Source organism: Nelumbo nucifera, chromosome 1, assembly GCF_055504915.1.
Source record: "Nelumbo nucifera cultivar China Antique chromosome 1, China Antique-T2T, whole genome shotgun sequence".
Taxonomy (NCBI): domain Eukaryota; kingdom Viridiplantae; phylum Streptophyta; class Magnoliopsida; order Proteales; family Nelumbonaceae; genus Nelumbo; species Nelumbo nucifera.
Genome location: NC_142649.1, coordinates 173,930,095 through 173,957,064, shown reverse-complemented (window position 1 = coordinate 173,957,064; position 26,970 = coordinate 173,930,095). Strand labels below are relative to the sequence as shown.

The window sequence follows — 26,970 nt, the reverse complement described above, 5'->3', positions numbered from 1 at the left end:
TTTTTGACTGTTTTCCAATTTTTTAAAATTTTTATTTTTTTGTCAGAATAAATCAGCCATTCAGACCGTTCAAACCAATAACCGGACCCCTAACCGATTCGTTTTTAAAACCATGCATTTATGCATCAAACTAAGTTTTGACCTGGAAACTGATGATCAAAACAGTAATCGGTTTTGAAAACATTGATCGAATCCCGCTGCACTAGGGTTGGGGGATGGGCTACCCCCCATGGCCCCATTGTGTAGTGTAGTTCATGCAGCAAAACAAATGAATGGGCCGAAACAAGCATTACGATGAAAACCACCTGATTGGCTGCAAGAATTTCCGTATCATGTCTTTTCGGCATCATAGTCGTATGATCAAAGAGACTAACGGAGTTCAGATTCCTAACGGAAGTCCACGAGAGCCATATACAACCTTATCCGCTTTCGAATATATGCATAATTGACGTCTGTTCTTTCTCTCTCATATAAAATATAAACAATTAATAAGTTAAGTAGTGATTGCGCGAGGCTGGCCTGACGCTAACCGTTGGATTCGACGTTCTGAATAGTTATTCCTCTTTAAAGGTGATTAGATAAGGATTCGTACGAGGTTCAGTCTCATCGGATTATTTTACCTCAATTAATAAATAAGTTGTGTAGCGTAGGTTAGGCAATTCGCTCACTGCGTGCAATTTAGATGTATGCAGAGCAATAGAAAACTCTACGGATTGTGCCGTGGCTGATGGCTCTGTGTTTCCTTGATCCGCTCGTAGACTCCAGGCACCCGATTCTCTGCTGCCCTAGCTCTCCCTTTTTCGTTGGCGGTTAAGTTTCAAAATAAAAGAATCTCAGTTTTAACTTCAATCACACAATCCGTAGTGTTGGTTTCTAACTTTGCCGTAACATTCTCTTTCCTCTTTCTGTGTCGCAACTCGCAATCGGTTTCCAACTCTCCACTGTTCAATCGCACAAACCCTAATTTTTATTTGTTTTCCTTCCCAATTTGCCTCTCTCAGTTCTCTTGTCATTTCGCCATTTCTATCAGCAACTTCCTGCTAAAATTTGAAATTCCAGATTGTTTTGTCTTCCTTATTCTGTCCCTTTTCTCACGTGATCTTCGTCTTTACTGAGTTCTTTTTTTTTTTTTTTTTGCGAAACCATTGAAGTCGGAAAACGTTGGTCTTATTTAACTTAATCTTTCAAATCTAATTTACTTCGCTTTGTGTTACCAACTCCATAGAATGGAGATTGGCTTCTAGGGGGTCTCAATTTCGTGTTTACGACGCTTGAAGATGCTTCCTTGGGGGGGACTGAGCTGCTGCTTGAGTGCAGCTGCTCTTTATCTCTTGGGGAGAAGCAGTGGAAGGTGCATTTTCTACTAATCATTTTTGAATTGTTTGATTATGATTTTAAATAGCTATTACTTGTTTTTCCTTTCATTCAGCGTAGTTCTTCTTTCAATGCTAATTTTAGTTTTTCTTTCTCAGAGATGCGGAGGTTCTTAAATCAGTTACACGGGTTGGCCAATTAAAGGACTTGGGTATGTGGATCATTAAAGATTTTCAATCTCAGTTACTGCTAAAGATTATTAATTATATTTACTTGCTTGTGAGATCGACTTCTAAGTTTGATATTGACTTCTGTAAAATTGGACATCTTTTTTTTTTTTTTTTTGGGTAAAACAACTCTTGTAAATTGGACTTGAGCATTTAAACCAATGCAACACAATACAACTGAACCTTTGCTTGGAAACTTATACCGAGTCTGATGTTGAATCTGGACATTTTCATGTAAACCTAGGAACAATGGGTTCTTGGGGCCTACTTTTTAGTTTCAGGTGGTTTTCCCTTAATCAAGTGTCTTATAAAGAACAATCACTGCCTTTTTCCCCTCCTATGGGCGTTAATTATTGGGCATTCCTTAAGCACGGAATTGAGTTCCTGTTAATTTTCATTTGTTATCTTCTTATTCTGGAAATGCCGATTATCTTTGCAATTTTTTATTTCTTCTATAATATGCTGCTTTTTGTCATTGTGCTGCTGAGTAAGGCTATTTTCAGTCAATGTGAAACACTCAAGGCCAAAAGGTTTTGACATTATCTCTTCACCAATTGAATATCATCAAAGGAGTCATTATCATGCTTAACATCTTAATGCCATCATCTTCATGATAATTATGATCCTTTGTAGCATCTAACTTCACCTTCTTCAATTTTATTATTGTTTTGTTCTTCATTTATTTGTTCATTTGTTGTCCTCTTTTTAGTTCTCCTTTTGCTATTTGTCAATTTCATTGTTATTGTTGTCATCTTCATCTTTGTTTTCGTTATTGTCATTATTATCATCTGCATATTCTTCTTGCACTTCTTGTCATCATAGCTATCATCCTCTTCCTTTCTGTCCTCTTCCTCCTTAGCATTCATCATTTAATTTCTTCCTTCCCTCCTCCATTTTCTTTATCCTTTCATCAGTAGAAAAAATAGGGAACTAAGTCCATATAAAGTGTCCTGTCACCTTGGAAGATTTATGAAAAGTTGAAAATCATATGGCGGTTATTTTTCTCCATGTGATCATATAAATCTATAATTATCCTAAGTCTTGACACCTTAAGTCTTTAACAAATGATGGGTTTGTATCTACAATTTACAGCACAGCTCCTTGATACTGCATGCAAAGTATTACCCTTGGTTGTTTCCATTTCTGGACGAGTTGGATCAGAAACACCAATTAACTGTGAGTATAGTGGGCTGAGGGGTGTAATAGTGGAAGAAACGGTACGAACTGATACTAGAGAAAATCTGGTTTATCCATATGCCTGATTCAAGTTGTTTTTGTGCATCTGACTTTTCTTTGTCAATTGTTTTTCCCCTTCAGGCAGAACAACACTTTTTGAAGCACAACGATGCGGGTTCTTGGATACAAGATTCAGCCTTGATGCTTTCCATGAGTAAAGAGGTTCCTTGGTACCTGGTGTGTTGTTTTGTTTTCTTACTGCATCTGGATGATTCTTGGAAATCTAAATAACTGTGATAACTAGCAAATATGGTTCTTGTAGTTGTAACTACATTTGTACCCAAAAAGGCAGGATGGATGGAAAAAGAATACAAAGCCATTGAATGGTTCCACTACACTATGAACAATTATCCTTATTTCTGTGTTTGAGAAAGGGTATAAAAGTCATTTATTATAGTTTTAATGTCAGCTTTAATGGCTACTAAAATGCCCATATTTGTGTATTTAATTCATCTCTAATTGTTAGGGTTGAAAATGTAACTTTAGTTATTACTTTCCACCTCATTTAATCTCCTTTAATTAAGTCTTATACTTGAGGTATTAAATCCCATTTTCTCTTATTAAATGCAATATTTTTAAGTTATTTTTCACCAATAAATGCTACTAATTATATATGTCAATATTTTTAACAGTATAAATCCATATATTTTAAAATTGACTCAAAAACAAAACCATTCTTTATCAAAGTGGTGGTTAAGCAATTCAACCATCTGAATCAAATTAATCAATCTACGAAGTCATAGGTAATAAAATTTTTAAAATATAAATATAAACAACAATTATTTTAATTGATAATGAAAATGAAGTACATAATTTAGAATTGGCCTAAAGTGAAATTTAAAAATTAATAATTAATAGTTTAACTTTTAGTTAAATGTATTAAACTTTAACATCATAAATAAATAATAAAAATACAAAAATTAAAAATACATACCTTTTGCAAAAAATATTCAGACACATGTATAATTTCATATATTTATCATATTAAACAACAAGTAAGTGTAAAATATCAGAATTAGTTTTACACACAAAAATACAAAAAAAACTATAGTAAAAATTGAACACATCTATAACTCTATATTTACACTACTATTAAAAATATGAATAAGACATTGATAAAAAAATATGAATAAGATTGTGGAATTTTCTTTTGACTAGAATACTGAATTTTGAATTTAGTCCCTATTTAATTATGAGGTTTAAATTGTAAATTGGACTACTAATTTTCACCACATTCAATTCACTCTGTTTAAATCTTACATTTTTTGATAAATGAACAGAAAAAGATACACCAAGATAATAAATAATTACAAAATGAGGAATCTAGCCAAGCAATAGGGGTGCAAATGGATTGGATCATGATCTAATCCGATCCTTTTTGTCAAATTTGGATATCCCCATTTTGAATCTTCGGATCGGATTGGGTCGGATAATAGGATTCGATAAAAATTGGATTGAATTCGGATCACTCCCCATCCGATCCGATTTATATGTTATTTATTTATTTATATTGCATTTTTAAAATTTTTTATATTATTTTTTTTTATAAAAAATGTATATATATGGTGACAATAGTTGAAAAGATACTCGTATTTTTTGTTTTTTCTTTATTTAAATTGTTATATTTTAATGTTTTATTATTTTTTAAATTAAATTGGAATGAATTAGATCCAAATATATGACTTTCTCGTCAAATTCATATTCAAATCCATGTTTATGATATGTGATCAGATCTACTATTAATAGTATTGGATCGGATTCGGATATACCCTTATTCGAATCCGATCCAATCCGTTTGCAACCCTGCCAAGCTTGTAGGCTTGTTAATGATACTTGAAACTTCACAATTCAGTCTGATTATGACGTATTTGGATGGGGTATTTATGTAATCAGATTTGGATTTTGCATTCTACATCCGATTAATAATAAAAAATATAAAATATAAAAAAAATACATAAAAGTTTATAGAAAATTTTGGATATATTATTATCATTATCATCATCATCATCATCATCTAGAATTGCCATGTGTAAAGCACGTGCATGCTTACTAGTTGTACCCAAAAAGGTAGGATGGAGGGAAAAGAATACAAAGCTATTGAATGGCTCCACATCAAAGAACTATTGAATGGACAAAAGCAAAGAACTAGAAATCAACTCCCAGCCCTGGTGAGCTCCACATCAAACATTCCCTTACAGGTTATAGCCCATGGTTTTGCTAGAGAATCAACCAACATGTTAGTGGACCTAGGCAATAGGCACACATTTAAAAGAAAGGTTCAAATTTCTACCTAGGCAATGAGCTGTCTCACCAAGAGTCTGTAACTCCATGGGTCATAGTCGTCAAGGTGTCTACGCTATTCTAGGGGAGTTGGGTGACAAGAATTATATAAAATAAAAACATAAATTTTGGTTGCCTCTATAGTTTTATAAATTTATATAACCAGCATGCTTATTAATTAAAAAGTAACAATTATCTTTACTAAGAACATTAAATTTCCTTTCAAAACATGGCAAATCATCATCTAAAAGACAATAGTATTTTTAATATTTTCAAAAATAGTACTAATGTAATAAGTATTTAATAATGCAATTTCATATCAAATTAGCAATTGAAGAAGGATATAATTTTATATACGATAGAAACTTAAGATAGAGAGTTGGAGAAAAAAGAACAAGGGTGGCAGCACCATTTTATTTGATGTAAGAGACAGAATAGAAAAAAACAAAAGAAAGAAAACCTCTTTATCTTTCTTTCTTTCTTTTTCTCTTATCAAAACCCTTGGATCTTTTAACTTTCAAGTTTCAATAGTAAAACTTCAAAACAAAGTATAATTCAAAACCCTTGAGTTATAGTAACTAGGTGCCCAACTAGGCGATTAGGAACCCACCTAGGCAACAAAAAACACAAGGCAGGCACTTTATAATAATATCATCAGCATGGTTACATCTTACTAATATGTGTTTCAATACATTATATATGTATAGGTGGGCTCCTACCTCCTAGTGGCCTAGATGGACACACAATTACTATAATTCAAGGTGTTTAGGCAAGGTGTCCAGCCAAGAGTGCCTAGTCACCTAGGCAATGCCTTGACAGCTATGCATGTGACGTCCTCCCTCATCCAATAGATCACTGTTTTAAGTCCCCTTCTACAACATAGCAGTCCAATCAAATGTGGCAATGAACTTGAGACCTTGTACCAGTGCTATTAACAATGCTGTCGTTGATCTTCCATGTCCAATCAGGTCTGAAAAGCTGAGAACAATGTTAATATTTGTGATTTCTTATTACCTTCCCAGACCTGATGCTCTGAGATTACCCAGACTGCAGCCATCAAAGTTAATTTTCAGTGTTCCTTCATTGGGTGCCTCCCACCCTGCACTTCTTTGTTGTTTGCTACTTTCCCATCTCACAAGTCACAATAACTTGCCATCCTCTTAACAGATTGTTCATGTTAACTCCTCTAAGTCCTTCACACACCAAAGCCCAAGGAGCCATTCTCACCATTATGAGATTTATCAGCACCTCCACTTCACACTCCTTGTCTTCAAAAGATCTTGCATTTCTCTCCACCCAATAAATCCCTAAGGACTGTTGCCCTTGTACATTGCCAAAGAATTTTTTTCCTTACAGTGTGACAAGCTATTGGGTTTACGATAAACAAGTCCATAATATTTGGTGGAGAGCAGTCCAATCACTCCCTAAAAGATGAACAAAGTGACTCCATACCTGAGTTGCATAATGACAACTCAAAAGGTGATTAGTGTTTAATTGATAATGGAAAAGGGTGTATCTCATGTAGTCCTGATATGTTCTTAAATAATACAATAATACATCATAGTTTACTCGTGAACAGGCCTCCTGCATTTCTGAACAAGAACATATGTCTTGGCTATGCAATCTCTCTCTCTCTCTCTCTCTCTCTCTCTCTTATTGGTGACTATGAAGAAAAGAAGTCTTTGAGGACCATGCAATCTTATTAATAAATGAAATTCCCTTGATATGTAGAACAGGCTCTTCCAGAGCAGTCCCTTGAGTTTGTTTTTCTTATCGTTGTCCTTTTGCTAGGATGATGGAACTGGTCGTGTATATGTTGTGGGAGCTCGAGGTGCCACAGGCTTGGTATTAACTGTTGCAAGTGAAGTCTTTGAGGAGTCTGGGCGGTCTCTTGTTCGTGGAACCTTGGACTATCTCCAAGGTCTCAAGGTTTGTTACATCGATAATCTGAGCCCTATTAGAAATCACCATGTGTGCATGTATGTATGTATGTAGGTAATTGTTATTGAGTTGAGCTTAATTATGGTCATTATTTTTTTTCAGATGCTTGGGGTCAAGCGAATTGAAAGGGTTCTTCCGACTGGCACATCCTTAACGGTTGTTGGCGAGGTATCTTAAAGTATTTGGTCATACCTAGAGTCTCTCATTTTCTTACCAAAAAATGCATCAAGAAAATGAAATGCATAAGAATGAGGCTTTAGTTCTTATGTGGTTGAATGCAGAGGACAATTTTTCCCAGAAGTACCACCTAGGAGATTTGCTTGGCTAAAAACAATTTACTCAATTGGGTTTTCTTAAGTATCCTTCATGTAATTCTATTGGGCATAAAGAGTAATATGGAGTCAGGAGAAAGGGCAATGCCTGCCCTAAAATAGCTAATTACCTAAACTGGACATGTTTTTCAGGAATCTGAAGATTCACATGCAACAAACTTCAGCATATCACTTGAGATGCTATAAGGGTTTCATTTTGGCCTGTTTTGCATTTGACAAAAATGATGGGGATATTCCAGAGGTTTTTTCATTCTTTTTGAACAAATCACAGTAAAGGTGATGTACAGTCAGGGGCGGAGCCAAGTATATTGGTGGGAGGTCTTTTGCCCCCCCCCCCCCCCCCCCCCCAAACCCCAAACTCCAAACCCCAAACCCCAAACTTGAACTAAAATGTAAAGGATCACTCTCTAAAGCTCCTCCAACTCCCAAAATAAAAAAATATTTATTTTTTCTTTAATTTTAAAAAATCTGTAATAGGTCCAAACCTTCTCAGGCCATTTTTCCCCAACCCTATTTCTACTCCCTATCTCATCTTTTTGTTTAACTTGCCCCCCTAAAAGAAAATTCCTGGCTCTGCCACTGTACACAGTGGTCATCGCTAACTCAAGGATAGAGTTGGTTGTATAAACTCGTTGTCTATATGGGCTTCACTATGGGAGTGATGATTCCCTATTCTTCTATACAGTCAAAAAGGTAGAAGTCCACCATGGCTGCATCAATCCTTTTTATTTTTGTTTTTTAATAATGCCTTTGCCATTTAGAGATGTGTTTATAGTTCTTGAACTGTATGCCATTTATCTGATTCATTTTGTAAAGTATAGGGATAATATTATCCAATTCAGTTAGAGGGAGGGAGAGATTGGGCCTATATGGTATTTGGTGAAAGAAAGTACATTCTTAGGTGCAAGCATGAATGACACAGTGGGTCTAGGTTCACAGGTTCTGCATGAATGGGAAAATATGATATACTTGCACACATGAGAGGCTAACATTCTTTATTGTTGTCAATTTGTCACATGAGAGACTAGATAAAGATATTGTGGACATGGGCTGCTTGATGAACCTCAATCCCACTGGTTCATCAATTTAGATTGTTCAATTGGTCAACCACTATTGATGGGAATTTAATCAACTATAGCCATCAGATATATGTGTTTAAGCGTTGGGAGGTGGTCTAAAATCCGCCATTCAGGCTGGTTGTTAAGGCTATATCAATCCAAGTGGTAGCCTAGCAATTGAGAGGAAGGCCTCAAATCTATTATTATTTTTTTTTCTCATTTCAGAGTGCAATTAAAATTTTCAATTTTCTTGAACATTCCCTGCCCTTCTATTCAGGCCATCAAAGATGATGTGGGAACAATTCGGATTCAGCGACCCCACAGAGGACCATTTTATGTTTCTCCAAAAAGTATTGATCAGCTAATTGCGAATCTTGGGAAATGGGCGAGGTTGTTCACTGAACATATATCTGGTGCAAGTTTTCTTTGATTTCTTTCCACTATGTGTACATTCATTTGATGAATGTATTTCCATCAGGTGGTACAAATATGCCTCCATGGGTTTCACAGTTTTTGGTGTTTATTTGATTGCTAAGCATGCCATTCAATATATCATGGAAAGGAGACGTCGCTGGGATTTGCAGAGAAGGTGAACTTTATTATCTTTAAAAGTATATGGTTGAGTATTGACTGAATATTCCACCAAATACATAAGCATTTATTTATTCCTTCTAGCCAAATGGATGTCTCTGTATTGCTGATAGAAAAAAGAAGTATCTGTATTTGAGTCTGATTACAGTATTCTTACTACTAAAAGATAGTAGTGTCGTTTAATTCCCTGGTGCATATGGATATGTAATCTGTGCAATATCTTCTGTAACCTTTGCTCTTCAATATGCTTATAAGGATTTTCATCGCACAATGTGAACAACACTTGTATTATGTGCTCTGTATGAAGAAAGACATGGGTATTTTTGGAGGAACTATATCATGTTGTGTTATGCCACCAATCAGATTGATGCTTTGTATCTTAGTGATCAATGGGTTTATGTTTTTATTCATATTGTTTCTTGAGAGATGAGAAATTTAGGAATTGCAGGAGGGATATATGGTTTTAAGTTTTAACATAAAATTTCTGTGATAATGGATACATTATATTAACAGTGGTCTTTATGCTTATACACATGAACTATAATAAGAAGTCAATATTCTGTTATATATGGAACAGTATAATATTGTAGTAACATTTAATAATGTGCTCACTGTATTTTAATAGTGTTGACTAATATATTATTCACCAAAGACTTATATATTGGGAAATTCAATATATAATATATCTGACATAATAACAATATAGTTCTAAAGTGAAGTTTCTGCTCTGGACAATGGCTTTAAATAAGTGTCTAATCAGAGTTAATCTAATGAAACGTGGCATTCAGATTCTGGACATGTCATGTGGCTTGTGTGGTGGGTCAGCAGAAACTATTGAGCATCTTTCTTTGCATTGCCCAGTTTCGATTTATATTTGGAGGCATTTCCTTCAGGCCTTGGAAGTCAGTTGGGTAATGCCAAATTCTGTGAAGGAACTGCTGTATTGTTGGAGAATTGAGGGTCTGAGGAAGAAATGGTTTGGAACACTATTCCGGCTGCGGTGATTTGGACTATCTGGATTGAAAGAAACAACAGAATTTTTCAGGGTAAAGCTAAATCTCCAGAGGAAATGGTGCAGAAAGCTGTGGGCAAATTACTGTCTTGGGTGTCGGTAACGGAGGAGTTTAAAAATCAGAACATGCGATTGTTGTTTAGTTCTCAGTCTTGGATGCATTTGTAATCTGAGGTGGCTCTAGGCAGCCTCTACTGGCCTAGGCTCCTTTGTACTGTTATGTGATTTAATAAAATACCTTACCTTTTACAAAAGAATTTTAAAATATTCATTTCTGGTCTGCATATATGCAAGAAATTATTGAAAAATTGAAAGAGGTAGCTTTAAACCCTGAAGTCCCCAGCTATATCAGCTGCTGTAACTATTGTATCACTGGACCTTGGTCAATGTCCAGCTACTTCATCCCATATTTCTGTTATTTTAGAACTTGATCAGGTGGTGGAGGTGTACAGGCTAGTAGCCACTTTATGACCCACTGCTAGTACCTCTTTTGATCATTTAGAGGAAGGAGTTTGATCAGGTTGCTGTTGTCATCAAGGTGGTGCAGTTCTGGCCTTCTCCCATTGGACTTAAGAGGGAGATTGATGAGAAAGTGTTCATGAAGCCAGTTGGCAATGAGGTTGAGAGAATTAGGTGGTTAGAAATGGCAAACTTTTTTTACAATGACAAGGAGATTCCTCCAAGTGTCAGGAATGAGGGGTCAGGGTCAGGGTCTAGCAGAAGTAAGAAGGTTTTTGAGGTTCGGCCTAGAGTTGAAACAGATATAGCAGAAAAAGAAAGGAAGGATAGGAACAACCAAATTAGAAGTAATGGTGGCAAGGCAGCGTTCAGAGGCAATAACTTTTTGCAGGAAAATTTTTAGAATATAGACTTGCAACGAACTGAAAGTGAAGATCAAATATCATCTGATCTGGCTTCTAGAGGTGGAATGGAAGAAGACGCAAAGAGGTTGGTAGTAGGAGAAGGGAGGAAGGTGGTGGTCGAAGGTGTTAAAATGAAGTGCTTACTGCTTAGTTGATTTGGAAACAGTGATTAATAAGGAGGTGGAAGTGAGCAAAATTATGGGATTATTTTTTCTGGGAGGTGAAGAAGCTGAAAGGAAGGCATTCAAGGAGATGAAGGAGAAGGGTCGTGAGAGAGAGGACTTGGAGTCGGCATGGAAATCTGTTTTTCATAGGTTGATGACAAAGTAGATTTTCCAAGAGAAGCTGAAAAAGAGAATGGAGAGTTGGCCACATCTCAGACTTTTGAAAAGAACATGGTTCTGGAATTAGAAAGGATTAATGAGAGATGTAAGGACCAGAAAACTCTTAAATAGAATGTCAAGGTTGGGAGACACCGGTTGCTGATTTCCTTTCCCCTTCTCCTTCACAGTCTGGTTTTGCTTGGAATCTGGGTCTCCGCAGAAATGTGCGAGATTCTGAACTGGATTTGGTGTCTTCTATTATTCAGCCGCTTGACAGGGTATTTATTGATCCTGCTAAGCAAGATAGTAGACTCTGGACTCCTAATCCCTTGGAGCTTTCAGTTATGCTTCCTTTTTCAAAACCTTGACCTCTAATCAACCTGGGTTACAATTCCCAGTCCAAGAAGTCTGATGTCACCCTATTCCCCCCAAAGTGGGTTCTTTCTGTTGTGAGGTTTACTATGGTGCAATTAACACCTGTCATCTGATGCAGATGAAGAGGCCTGGATGGTGCTTTTCACCTAATTGGTGCTGCTTGTGTGAATCAAATGGTGAAACTGCTCATCATATTTTTGTTTCCTGTGCTGTAGCTAGCTGCATATGGGAATGGTTCTTTTCTCTTTGGATGCAGGTGGGATACCCCAGTGAGCTTGGGAAGAGTGTTTGACGCCTTCACTTTCAGGTGGCCAAAAAGAAGAGAAATAACTCTGTGGAGATGCACACAGGCAGCAGTGCTTTGGATGTTATGGGAGGAAAGAAATCTGAGAATTTTTTAAGGAAAGAAAAGGTGTAAGGAATTACTGATAGAAGGGATTATGACAACAGTGATCTCATGGGTAAAATCTACGGGTTTATTCTCAGACTTTACTGCAGATGATATAATCAGGAACTGGAGGACTGGAGCATTGTTGTCATCAGCAAAAAAGAAGGTGTTAAGAAGTTGGGATCCTCTTGAATCTGGATTCCTCAAATTAAACTTTGATGGGAGCAGCTTTGGCAACCCAGGTGTGGCTGGAATTGGTGGGATCATAAGAGATGACATGGGGAAAGTAGTGGGACTGTATTCGGGCCCTATTGGATGGAGAGACTCCATTACAGATGAACTAAAAGCAGTGGTCTTTGGAATATGAAAAGCCATGGAAATAGGTGTGAAAAGCTGGTTGTAGAAGGTGATTCCAAAGTAATTATAAGCTGGCTAAAGCAGAATGGAAAGACTCCATGGGTGTTCAGAAATGAGATCAAGAAACTTAGTCACATTACCAAGGACATGCAGTTATTATTTCAGTGGACTCCAAGAGCAGCAAATGGGTTTGCGGACCAGCTAGTGAAGCAAGGGGCTAATAGGGAACATTGGTTTTGGGCTCAGTTGTAAGGATGTAAAGCAAAACCTTAGGTGGAATTTTAAAGGACAATGGGGTAGCCGAGGCTACTCAATTTCTGTACTAATTCTCATATCGTTTTCTTAATAAAATCACCTTTTCTGATAAAAAAAAAGGTTGGGAGACATAACAGATCTAGAAGCACCTGGAGGTTCAGGTCTCAAAAGTCTTTGCAAGGTTAAGAGGGGGTTTGTTTGGGTTAGGTCCTATCAGGATGGTGAAGAAAACAGAGAAAACTCAGAAGGAAAATAAATAGGGCGAGTGCTCAATTTCTTGGCAGAGATAAGTGATTGGAGGTTTGGGAAGTGGATTGAGGCTATAATGCTGATGGCACTGGGGTCTGGGTTTTTTGATTTCATGTAGATGGTTTAATTGGTTGGTGGTGTTTTTCAGGTTGAAGTTTGGAGGTGTAAGTGGGTGGGGTTGGCATGTTGTTCTTTTTTCTCTCTATTGACCTTCCTTGGCTCAGGTGACTGCTGGTCATCCTTCTCGTAATCTTCTTTTTCATTTTAATAATATTTTATTTTTATCTTAGAAAAATGGCTGACATATCCAGTTATTGTCATGCATAGTCATAGATGCACTGTTTTTTTTTTTCCTTATCTTTTTGCATAGTTATGTTTTTGTTGGAGATTCAACTTAGCTCATTTTAAAATGTTATCATATTTATGTTACCACTCTTCTACTTTAGTAGGTCATTTATCATTGGTTGATTTCTTACAATCTGACTAACAGATGACCAGATTTATCTCCTACTTATCTCATTTTTTTTTTCTAGTTGTGCATCTAATTGATTTCCTCCTGAAAAGGAAAATGTAATGGCTTTTTTGTGATTGCAGGGTTCTTGCTGCTGCTGCACAAAAATTAGGTCAAGATAATGAAGGTATGTTGCTAAATTCTAGTTTTTGTTACTTGGTCTTGTTGTTGTAAATTTCTGGAGTGTTGGAATTAATGTGCAGGTTCTGATGGAAAAGCTGAAAACGGATCAGATAACACAAAAAGGGACCGTTTAATGCCAGATTTATGTGTAATATGCCTGGAGCAGGAGTATAATGCTGTTTTTGTTCCGTAAGCACCAAAATGATCTTTGCTTTATTGTTTTTTTTTTTTTATATAGAATATGGTTGTTAATGGTGATTATGATTAAACTTTAGCTATCGCTTTCCTTTAAACTTTCTTGGCCCAGAAATTTTTTGGAGAGGACATGTGTGAGGAGATTAGATGACAAGAGGCTACTTCAGCCTCTGTCACATAAACTGCATAGGCAACAGTATGTGATTTCACCATTAGATCACCTAGAATATGTATTGCACTGTAAATCTTCCTGACTAAATGTTTCAAATCATTAATATGTTTGACTATGATGGTTGTGGCATTGGGAATTTGGGAAGATCAGGCATTTTGGTGCATTCTAGATTTATCAGAGAGCAACCAATAAAAAACGGAGACTCTTGGGGGTGATTGAACTGATGCAAGAGGTTGATTTGGGTCCTTTTTTTCCTTTTTTTTTTGAAGGTAATAAAATTGTATTAGTCACAAAAAGGGGGATGGAACCCTCCATGTACATTGCGATCCTACACATGTTTCATGGCAGTTAATTCCATTTACAAAAAGAAGTCAACTATAAACAAAGAGGGAATTGACTCAAAAAAGAACCAACCTCGAAGCCCCTGAAATCATATGAACCAACAACAAATACATTATCATCCCAGTTGTGTTCCTTAGTACTTTCTCTAAGGATTGGCTTCTGCCCATGAAAATCTTGTTGTTTCTTTCCTACCACATGGCCTGCATAATTAATAAGATACAACACCTCTATGCTGCCAAATCCTTTCTACTCAGGTCAGCGACTTTCTGGCAGTTGAAATGCTCATTGATGGATCTTGGGAAGAATCCCAAAAATGTTTGAAACTGCAATGCCACAAGCTGACAAAAGGTTGACTCAGGTACTTAGCTGATGGTGATTTCCTTATACTGTTTTGCTAAGATCGTTTGAGTTGGAGCTAGGGCTGTTCACGGGTCGGGTTGGGTTGGTTTACTGGGGTTTTCCCAACCGACCCGACCTGGTCGGTTTGAGTCGGGTTGGGTTGGTTTCGGTTGGTTTCGGTTTTGCTCTTGTACAATAAGGACAGAGAAGCCTAGAACTAGAAGGAAATTTATTTGACCATCATTTCAGCCATCTGAATTCAATTCAGAGTCCAAGATAAATCTTCATGTAAATCTGAATTAGTTGCTGTTCAAGAGTCTAAGATAAATCTGAATTCAATTCAGGTAAAGAATAAAATCAATAAATTCTTCATGTAAAAACAAGTGTCAAGTAAGACAAAAGTTATCAATAAAATAGAAAGTCAAACTGTTTTATATAAAGAAGGCTGAAATATTTATATTTCAAGAAACTTTCTAAATTCTAATCTAAGTAAAAAAGGACACCTAATTCTAATTGTAATTGCCTAATTAGTTGCCTATTTGGTGTAAAAGACTATAGAAACTAGGATAGATACAATTTGGTTAAGTAGGAACTAGCTAGAAGACTAATTGGTTCGGTTCGGTTCAGGTCGGTTTCGGTTTTCACACAAGAAAACCAAAACCGACCCGATATATCGGTTTATGAATTTTCCCAACCCGAAACCGACCAGTGCTGATGAAAACCTGGCCGACTCGGGTTGGTCAGTTTGGTCGGGTTGGGCCTTCTTATGAACAGCCCTAGTTGGAGCAAACGATCCCTCCCCACTCCTTATACTGTTTTACTGATGGCGGTTTCCTTATCTCCAAATCACCTTAACCCTAATTTTCAATTGAGCCCAAAATTAATTGATCCCCCCCCCATTCCTTGTTTTGCTAAGGAATCAGCCATGCTGTTAGCCAACCTTTAAACCCATTGAACTTTTACAGCCATACCCCTGGTCAACCATTTAAACTTTTTTTTTAACTCATTTTTGTACATTCATAGGTCATTTCCCATTTTTAGGAGACAATTAATAACAAATTGTGAATCTCCTTCAACGACCAAACTGTGCACATTCATATCCTTCGCTTTCTGAATTCCTTCCATAACTGCCTTTATTTCAGTCTTCAAGGAATCACCTATGTCAATCGGTCCTGAGAATAATGCTATCACATGACCTATTTAATTTCTGAAAATGCCTCTGATACCTGCAGGACTTGGGTTCTCTCTACTACTCCCATCAGAGTTTTGTTTTAGGAATCTTCCAGCTGGTGGTGTCCAGGGCCTATTAATCTTGGGTTTCTTCGACGAAGTTCTAGCCACTTCCTCAAAGTATCATCCATCGAAAAGTCAAAGAACAATTCATGAGATTTTAGGCAGTGAATCATGATATCCTTTTTTAGAGTAGTTTCATTTGATGGATAATGTACTGCATTGAAGAAAAGTATTTTAGGGATACGGGATCACACTGGTCCAAAATGAGAAGATAACAAGGGAACCTGCTCTCTGTCTATTTCTCTGAAATTTGGAAAGTGCTCCTCCACTGACCTTTTCTCTCATTTTCTCTTGTTTAACCAATCACCAGAAAGAAAATTATTCCCTTCCTTTTCTTTTTATTCACCTTAAAGCTAGATCCTTGGACTCTAGTATGAAGACCACTAGGGCTGCAAGTCGGGCCGGGTTAGGTCAGGTTGAGGCCAACCCTAGCCCAACCCTAAGTTCTAAACCCCAACCCTAACCCAATCCGACCTTCAACCCGACCAACCCAACCCTAACCCTAACCCTAACCCTAACTAAATTCCTTCAACCCTAACCCAACCCAACCCAACCCTAACCCTAACCCTAACTAAATTCCTTTAACCCTAACCCAACCCAACCTTCTTCCCATCCTTTTAAAACCTCATAGAATTTCTCGATTTTAGATCTTAACTCAACTTTCACTACATATATTAATCCTATGTTTCATTACTATTTGTTTGTTGACGTTATTTTTTTGTTCTTTTAGTACAAAATTCAGAAAAAACAAGTGTTAGAAATGACTATACTTTATTATGAGTTAGAACTACGATAGATCTTTCTTGGGTGGCAAACAACATAGAAGAGATGAAGAATAAAATTTTCATAAAACATAAAATAGTGTTATTAAGGTTTTAGTCTTTCTGATTAGGATTAAGTGAAGTGATTATCTTAAAAGAAATACATGATACTATGTGGTGGGGGCTATACAAATATCATGCATCTAAACAAATCAATGTATGTTATATATTACATATAAAATATATTTATATATGACATGTACTATAGAGTCGGGTTTGAGTTGGCTAAGGGGTCAACCCTAACCCACCCAAAGTAAAATTGGGTTCATGAATTTCAACCCTAACCCTAACCTGAACATCAACCCGACCCAACCCAACCCAACTTTTTTGGGTTGGGTTCGGGCCAACCCGGCCCAAGTTGCAGCCTTGAAGACCACACTAAAAGAGAATAAAAGAGAAGGCAGGAACTATCAAAACCACAACTCTTATCTGTAAAACATCACTTGAAAGTTAGCCAAAATCAGGCAGCACGTAACTCCAAATTCCTTTCTTTGCGGTAGTCTAATAACAGCACACAATCATCATCCAAATGAAGATAGCAGTGGACCTAGTTTAGCACACAATGGAAACGACACTCCACGGTACATTATACCGTCTTGGTAACCACCCAGTAGAGGGTGTACACTACCACATGAACCACTGTTCTCACTCATAGTGACAGCAATCAAACCAAGGAGAGAGAATGAAATCTAGCCTTTTTTTATTTGCTTTTCTCACCAAAAATAAGTCTGGCTGAGTTTGGAAGGAGTACTAATAAAATATCTTCTTAAAAAACAATTAAAATTATAAAATCATTTTTTTATAATCCAGATAAATCATTGTATCATTGTTGAAACATAGTAGGTTTCTGGAAAAGGGTTCAAGGTGCTCAAAATCTCAAATGACATATAGGGAACAAGGCAACTAATTTCCATTTAGCCACCTCTAGCATAATGGCAGTTAACAGAAATCAGCTGGCTAGTACTTGTCTGTGGTTATGCCTATTATGTTTTAGAGTTACCCATTGGTTAGGATTTTCCAAAGGTGCTCTATCATGGAGGTGGTTCTCCACTTTGGCATCCAAATTTTGGTCATTCCAATGGCTACTGCATCAGGGTTGAATGAGATGAATGAACATCGATGGGATCTATGCTGGAATTTGCATATGTAGGAAAGGATTTTATTTTATCTTGCCTTTTCAATGAGTTGTAAATAGCTATATATTTTCCCTTATAATTTTGTGCTTTTATTAGTTAAAAATTACTAAATGTTGATGGGATCTATAATTTTTAGGTGTGGTCATATGTGCTGCTGTACAACCTGCTCTTCACACTTGACCAGCTGTCCACTTTGCCGGCGACGAATTGAGCAGATTGTGAGGACTTTCCGCCATTAACATTGTTCCATGTGGAGCTAGAAAAGCATACCGTACAGGGCCTTGAGGACCTTTTGCCATTAACAATCGTTCCTTGAGAACCTAGAAAACCATACAATACAGCGAATCTGGTTGGAATCATGATATTTTTCCTCTGGTGGTAAGAGCCCCTGAAGTTGGAGCTTTGCTGTCATCATATGCCCCATGTTTCAGCCAAATTGCTTATAAATTTCGCAGTTGTCTAATATTTCTTTTTTTTTTTTTTACAAATTAAAATATTCCTGGCATGGTTGCCATATGGAGCGATTTAAGATGTGCTGCTTTATGCAAATACCTCTGGAATTGTAAATGCTTATGAATCTGTAACTTTGTAAATTAAGGCCAATGTTTCCAATCTTTGGATAGATCTTAATCCTCGTAAGCCTTTGTGTCCTCGTTACTTTTGTATTTATTTCTTGATTGTTGTCTGCTTTTTAGTTTTTCTTTTTGTTATTTTACTGTTGTCTTTGTAAAGTTTCTACTAATTACTAATGCCCGTGGAAATTTATGCATACTTTTTTAGTTCCACAGAATTTCCCTGAAGAGATAAATCAGCATGAGCTAAAAATGTGACATTGGATATGGTTTTGGTATAGTGATCCTGGGTTTTCAGTTGCATATGGAATTTGATTCTGCTTAGTGGTTCTGGAAGCTTTCATACTATTCATAAATTGGGCTTGAGCAGCTTTTGCTGACTCAGAGATAATTACTTACGATTTAAGGAAGAAGTTACCAATTTGATTTCCTTTCAAGAGGGAAAAAAGATGTTTGTGAATTGATAATCTTATCGGCATATATTCGTTTCTACTAATGAATAATGAATGATCTCCTTAAACCCGACATTTGTATTGCACAATGTACCCTAGCCAACTGAGGTATCTTCCGGTTCAGTTTGTCTTTGTTTGTTTGCGGTGCATACAAATTTTGTATCCAGTTCACTTTTGCGTCTATTTGTTTATAGTTAATAAGTTTAAGGACCTGAACCTCCTTTAAGGTTTCTCTTAAATACCTCCTCTTTCCAAATTGGACTGAGCCCCTGTTTGGTATCCTTTAGTTTAAGTATTGTGGTGAGACCACAAAGACAGGAATAAGTATTTATTTAAAAAATAAGTGATAGGGCTGTTTGTTTTAAGTACTGCTTATTTCTTTTTTGTGGGACTAGATTGTCCCTAAAAAATTTCAATATGATGATAATACCCCCGTGAATGGAGAAGACCCTATCTATGATGATAATACCCCCGTGAATGGAGTCACCAGTCATGCGTATTGGTTCAAGATATTATTGTATTGGTGGGTATCACACAATATTGACTGATATGGTTCGATATACACTGATACGGGAGTGTGTCAAACCCTAGTTTGATGCAAGATTCAAAGTATCGGAATCGCAAAATGTATCGGAAAGACAATTTTAAAAAATGTATTGGGATATGTTTTAGATACACGTGGGTACAGACGAAAAATCAAGATATACATAAATATATAGAAAATTTAAATAAATCATAAAAATTATATCAGTAACAATACTTACAAGTTTTATATGATTGTAAATAAGTCATTTAAATGTTAAAAAACCATAATTTAATGTTTATATAAAATGTGGCATATTAAGATATAATTAATAATCGTTGAAAAATTGTGGAACAACTAAAATATGAAAAAAGCAAAAAAGGACTAAAATGTGATGTATATACATCAATTTTCAAATAACCGATATAATTTAACTTAATATTTATTAGCATATAAATCGTAATAATTAATTTCCAGCATTTAATAATAAGCACCACTAATAAAATATAAAATTTACTTAAAACTAAAAATGTATATAAGTATAACAAGTAAATTGAAATGGCTTAGTGGCAAAGTTATGGGTGTTAAATTCTAGTGACCAAGGTTCAACTCTTGTTACCATTAACATTTGTAGTTTTTATACAATATTGCTTACTAATAATTATATATTAGTAGTAGTAGTAGTAGTAGTAATAATAATAATATATTAAAGGAATGATTTCATCTATTGATTACTAATAATAATTACTTAATTGCTCATAATTAATAAATATTTTCATAATGGTAATTAATAATTCAGAAATAATAATTTTATATTTATATTAACTCATATTAATTATTTTGAAAATAAATATTTAATGTTAATTATTTATTTTATAATTATTATAAGAAATTATAATTCATACATTTATATGAAATAATTAATTATATTACTATAATTAATTATAATTATTAATATTATATTAATTAATATAATTATATCATTATTATCAATAATTATAATTAATTATTACTAATACTAATGATGATAATTATTACTTTGGAATGTTAATTAATTAATTAGTGATAATTAATAAGCAATTTAATAATGTTAATTATTAATTGGGATATAATCATTTTATATTAATATTAATTTATATTAAATATTTTATAAATATAATATTAGTGTTACTTATTTACATTATTATTATTACAAGTAACTAAAATTAGTAGTAGTAGTAGTAATATTTTAATATTACTGATTTCAAAACCAATATGTACATAATAAGAATATATTATTAGTTAATAATAATAATAATAATATACTTATTATTATTACTACTGATTTCATAACTATTAATATATTAATGATATAATATTCAAAAACCAATATTTATATGCATTTGTAAAGTAGGGACTAAAATTGCCATTTTCACAAAATTAAGCATTTTGTTGAAGTGGCTTACCAAACTTTCTAACCTCAACAAGTACTTAAAATATGTATAAGTGGTTTCGGAAAGGGGCCGCCCAAACAACAATAAGTACTTATTTCATAAGCACTTATTTCTCAAACAACTTATTCACAAAACATAGCCTAAGACCTCTCATTGTCGTCAAACAAAAACCTCCCTTCTGACAAAATAATTTATATAAAAATCTAATTTTGTCCTTTATTACTCTTTGCATACTAACCAAGTATTCGTGCATTAGAGGGTCCCCTTGATTACAAAACAATTGTTCCCAATCTTCCTGTTTTCTTTGTACAAATTTGGGAATCCCGAACTTTGATTCCCTGTGTACCCACCAGAGGCCATTGCTCCCATTCATAGTGCCCGAGACCAACATAGATACCTAGAGGCCTTGAGGCCAAATGCAATGAGATCGGAGGTGATAAAGCAAAGATCATTTTATGATATTGGAGGCATGGACAAACACGGATTAAGAAGTGATGCGACGCAATCTGGTTGCTCCTAGTTGAAGATGATCTGGCTTCCAGTGGATGACAGAGTTGGCTGATTTGCACCGAGAGAATCAGAGAACCCGGGGGTGCTTACCTGGCGAGGTCGCTCCGATGTTCAAATTAGTAGTTTGTGAGCTGAAAATAGTTTAGAAAGCAAGAGGGCTAGTAAGCAGTGATTACACGTACCTTTGCCCTCAAAGGGTTGGGGTCTTTATATACTGGAGTCCTCGCGGGTTTTTTGGAGTGATTCCGGGATTCTTGCCGTGATGAGGCTCGTATCCGTATTAGCAAGAAATAAAGTTGCCAACCGATAAGGCTTATCGCTTCCGCCCGGATCGGACGGGGGAGATAAGGCTGGCAGAGGTGTGATCCCATAAAGCGTGGAATCTGGTGGCGATATCTTCGGGGTTAACATGCAAAGGTCGGTCAATATTACTCGAGCTAATGCCCCTTGGATCTGACCTAGTACGAACGCCAAAGTGCCTTGTAACCGAGGTGATCTAGATGCAACCGTGTTCCGAAATGAACTTGCTCCGAGGTGGTTCAATTATCTAAGCTCAGTCCGTTGCAGACTTGGTACGTCAGGATGAGTTGTCGTCTTATTAGTTGGATCGTGTCCACGTGTCCCCCTATTACTAGGTCGGGTCAAAAACACCCTACATCAACAAGCAAATCAACAACTAAGCTTAATGCTAGAAGACATTGGTCAAGGCTGAATATCTTCCACCATTCCCCCAAACCATAAGCAAAGATCATATTCGGATATATTGGCACTATGGTAATGAGAATGTGGTACAAGTTGATTCTAGTGATCATTCTCTCTCTCTCTCTCTTAATCTTTTTCTGGACCAAATCAATTAAAATTTGGCAGTCTAGAAGACTCTTTCTTAAGTGGTGTTTGATAAAATCTAAAGCCTAATGTCTGAAAAGTCCATAAGTTATTATTCATGTCTGAAATCTGAAAAGAAATAGAAATGTTGTTCTGCTTTTTAAAAGTTCTAAAAGGATAAGATCGTTTCAGTTGGAACAATTTTCCAACATTTGAAATTGTGGAGTTTACTATTTTACATTTAGAAATAGACTATTTGATAATATTATAAATAATAAAAACAATATTAAATAAAATAGTATTTTATTAATAAACAAATATTGTATTTTTGAAATAAGTAACTATTTATTTTTTAAATAATAATAAATATTTTAATTTTTATTAATAAACATATTATTAAATATTCTTATTAATTATTATATAAATATTAATATTAAATGTTGTTATTTACTTAAATAAACAAATAATAATAACTATTTATAACAATATTGATTTATTATTATTATTATCATTATTAATAAACATATTATTATTATTATGATTGATTTTTTAAACTACGCTTATCGTTTAGATAATTGACTAAATAGTGCATCCTTATTGTTTGAAAATTGACTAACACTATGTGACAATTGACTAACTCTAACTATTTTGTTTACGTCCGTTAATAGAAAGGCAAAAAGGGAAAAGAAACATTGAACTCAGTGATTTCAGCACTTACATCCCTGTCATTTTTGCACCTAAAAACCCCTTTCAAAATATCGGATTCTACCTGCCTGAGAATCTACAGTTTGCCGCCGCTGTGAGACTCCTGTTCTTTTCAAGATCAGGTAAGTCCAATCGTCATTAATTTTCTTCCGATCATTTTGTTATGAGGTAACTGGTATTGAGTAGTCACCGGAACCGGTGATGAAGCTTTCACCGTGCTAATTTTTGGTGATATTCTTAAAGTCAGCCCAGATCACCAAACTGTATTGTGATTTGATTAAAATCTTGTTTTTTCGGTGATTTCTTCAGCGTTTCTGATGACAAAATCATCACCGCTGCTCTATTCTCAGAACAAGGGGCTATTTGGCCCGGAGAATCGCCGGGAGGGGTGCCACCGCCGCTGTTTTTCGTTCGAAGGAAGTAGGGGATGAATGAGAGAGAATGACTGCAGCCACTGCTGTTTTGCCCAAAGACTGCTCGGCGAGGCGACGAACCCTTCATTCTCTCTCCCTCTCGGCACAGCCGTCACAGGTGACGACAGCCACCGACGAAGGACTCCCTCCCTCTCTTTCTCTCTTCGACCCTTCGTTCTCTCTCCCCCAATTCACCCTTGTCCATGTTTCATCATCGCCACTGCAGCAAGTTGCAGCAGCGGCGGACCCCTCCACGCACTCGGATACAGACGACGAGTGTTATCAGAGCTCTTCAGGCATTCCACCGGACAAGGAGGGAAGAGGGAAACTAAACCGATCCCATCTGCTCGGAGATGATATCTTCATTGGACGACGATGAGTGGCGTGCTCACAAGAAGATAACACACATCGTCTTGGCTTCCAAGGAGTTCCGGAGTTTCACGGCCAGCGTGAGCAGGAAGCTGGTGGGTGATGGACTCTTGAGCTTGATGCTTCAGGCTGCTAAGCATGGCAACGTCCTGGATTTGGAAGATGTGTTCATGAGGTTTGCATTTAACAGTGTCTACACGGTTGTCCTCGGCAGAAACCCGAACTCGTTCTCTTTGAGCTCTGCTGCTTATGAGATTGCTAAAGCCATCGACGACGGGACGGAAGGTGTGTTCCATAGGCACATCATGCCCAGGAAGCTGTGGAAGCTGTTGGGTTGGTTGGGGGTCGGGAGTGAGGGGAGACTGGGCAGAGCTCGGAAGATCATAGATCGTCACTTGTTAGAGCACATTTCGTTGAAAAGAGAAGAGCTACGCAAAGGGGTGCAGGGAAGTGATTTGATAGCTATGTACACGAGTTCTCAAGCTCAGAATGGAGAAAGCAAGGCTTACAGTGGTATGTTCCTCAGAGACACTGCATTGGGCTTCCTGTTTGCTGGCCGGGACTCGACGGGAACGTCTCTCACTTGGTTCCTCTGGTTGGTTTCCACAACCCCTCGCATGGAGGAAAAGATCCTGGATGAATTGATGCAGTTAAAGAAGAAGAAGATCAAAAGCAGAGATCAGGGTGTTTGATTCAGAAGATCTCAAGGATCTGGTGTATTTCCATGCAGCCATGTGTGAATCCTTGAGGCTGAACCTGCCACTTCCGCTCACCAGAAGAGGTGTTATCAAAGAAGATGTGCTTCCTGATACGGACGGGGAGGTCTTAGTTAGAAGAGAGAGAGAGAGAGAGTGGGGAGTCAGGGTACGAGGGCAATATTGGGTTTTAATCATTAACACGGATGCTTTAAGGATGTTAAGGACAGGAGTAGAGTTAGTCAATTGTCACAGTGTAAGTCAATTTTCAAACAGTAAAGTCAATTAGTTAAACCATAAGGGTAGTGTTAATCAATTTTCAAATAAAAAATAATGTTATTAACTCTCTCTTTCTCTCTCAACTCTAAACGTCAATTATATATCAGTGCCTCATATACACATCTCAGCGTGCATTGGAAACATATCTCCCATACTTGTCATGGGAAGATATTCCCATGGTTGGGATGCGTGGGTCGCTGATGTGAATTAAAGAAAGTTCTATGCATTCTTTTTTTAGTTGAAGTGAAAAAATGTTTGACTACATCAATTTGATATTTCAATTATAAACCTTAATGATCAGTTCGCCCATGTAAAATATCCTCATTTATATTCCTCATCCATATTTTATTAACTTTTCCCCCTCCCCCAATCCATGTTTATTAGCTTTTGAGCCTCTTAAGAAAAAAATTCTGCCTCCCCATACTTTTTTTTAGCTGAAGTGACTCTTGATATGACAAAATGTTTAGGTAAAAGAAAAAATGGTACCAAACACAACCTAAGATTTTAAATCATTAGTTGCATGCATGCCACTTCATTTGAATGGAGGCCGTTGCTTTCATCTTTTGTAGAAAAAAGGTGGGAATATGATCCAAAGCCAATGTGGTGTATGACTTGTACAAGAAAATAAGTGAGAGAATTTTCTTTACGACCTGTAGGAATCAAAAGCCCAAGTTCTCTCTCATATTCTGCTCATCCCAAATCCCAATTGGTTTTCACACAACACCAAAAGCTAGAATGAGCTCTCCTTGATTAGATTAGCCCCATATAAAATCCCCCATCGGCCCAATGTTGTCTTCCGTAACCAATTACCCATATCCAAATACAAGAGCAAATCAAAGGAACCTCTCCATCTCCATCCCTTTCAAAACCTCAGAACATGTGTAGCAAACTCTTGAAATCTTGCTGCAGTGCCAAGGCACCCAACACCCCATCAAAACCAACTGCCCCAATAAAAGGCCAACACAAGAAGGATTTGGAAGCAGTTCCCACCAAGCCTCAATCTCCAGCCATGGAAGTGGAAGAGCAGAGAAACAAGGGTGGCTCCTCGACAGGGAGACTGAGTAAGACTAAAAGCATAAGTGATAGGGCCAGTGATTTCATTAGCCGCACCAAGGTAAAGTTTAGGAGCACTACTTCTGGTGTTGTTGGTGATGAGCAAGGAAAAGAGGGCGCGGAGACACCAGCAGCAAGAGGGAAACTAAACAAGACTAAAAGCATAAATGAGAGTGTTTCTGATTTCATTAAGCGCAACAAGATAAGGTTTTGGAGCACTTCAGGTGGTGGAAAAGGAGCAACCTCCAAATGAGCAGTGGCATAGATGATAATATTAATATGGATGCCTCTATGAATGAAGGAAGGAGGGGAAATGGTAATAATGGTGGGTCTGCTTACATGCTATTATGTAAATTTTCTGTTTCCAGATGATCAAAGTTTTCTGTTGTGTCTTTGTTGTGTTAAGGTCTATATTATTTTATTATTATGTTTTCTTCTTGAAATTGATCTATTATATTATTGTGAATTGTGAAGTTCTTTATTAGTGTTATTGTCATATGAAGGCAATGAATATATAATGAGATGGTGTTTGTTGCAGTAGTTATCAGTTTAATGATTATCCAATAGTATGGAGTACCATTTATTTTTATTATAAGACTACTAAGGTTGTAAATGTATTTTTATAAACCCTCCACCCACTGTGTGATATGATTATTATATCCAGTATCAATCATATATGGTGGTTCAGTTGGTAGGTTCTTTTGCAGTTTGTAGGTAAATCCGGCCCGTTGCCACCAAGTTCAGGGTTATGGATATGGGTGATGGGCTCTTAGAAACACATGATATTGGAAGGGTTTTGGTCAATCAAAAGCCCCTTAATGAATAAACCACCCAATTGGTTATCGTTTTTTTTTTTCTGTATTTGATAAATAGTCATCATTGGTTACTGATTTTTCTGGTATAATGTCTTTCTAGTATCATAGTCAAATTCATATAGTCTATCAAAAATCGATACAATAATCATGCATGACTTGTATTATAAAATTCATTAATTTTGATATTATGTCCAAAATGATGGAGAAATAAGTAGCTAAAATCGTCGAATTTCATAGGAATTTTTATGGTCTGGTTTGGAGAAGATCTCAGACCAAACTGGTAAATTACGGGTTGAGAACGGTTTGAAAAATTTTCAAACCAAACCAAACAGTTTTGGCATGGAATCCAAACCGTTTTATTACGGTTTTGTGCAGTTTCAAATACGATTTGGGGCAATTTAGACCATTCTTTGATTCTATTGGGCTTAACCCAATTAGAAAGCCCAAATAACACCCCCAAGATCAAAACTTTAAAATTTTATTTTATTATTTCATTATAAAATAAAAAATTTTATTATATATTTATAATTTTATACATTTGGTTTATATATATATAATTTTGGTTTACACTTTATAGGCCATGTTTGGGAGTG

General features: G+C 36.2%; 1 protein-coding gene and 1 pseudogene across 2 annotated transcripts; both read left to right on the top strand.

Annotated features, from left to right (window-relative positions):
- Positions 1-725: 725 nt before the first annotated feature.
- On the top strand, positions 726-18,372 carry DAL1 (E3 Ubiquitin ligase family protein). Its single transcript, XM_010257495.3, has 11 exons — positions 726-1,351; positions 1,473-1,525; positions 2,634-2,758; positions 2,859-2,954; positions 6,849-6,986; positions 7,101-7,166; positions 8,666-8,778; positions 8,867-8,977; positions 13,396-13,439; positions 13,516-13,624; positions 17,870-18,372. Exons 1-11 carry the CDS (start codon positions 1,278-1,280, stop codon positions 17,970-17,972), a joined length of 1,032 nt encoding a protein of 343 aa, XP_010255797.1. The 5' UTR covers positions 726-1,277; the 3' UTR covers positions 17,973-18,372.
- A 4,270-nt stretch (positions 18,373-22,642) lies between these two features.
- On the top strand, positions 22,643-26,115 carry LOC104596379 (cytochrome P450 86B1-like; annotated as a pseudogene). The gene is made up of 2 exons (XR_016080671.1): positions 22,643-22,875; positions 23,063-26,115. The product of XR_016080671.1 is annotated as a cytochrome P450 86B1-like (transcript).
- Positions 26,116-26,970: the final 855 nt, after the last annotated feature.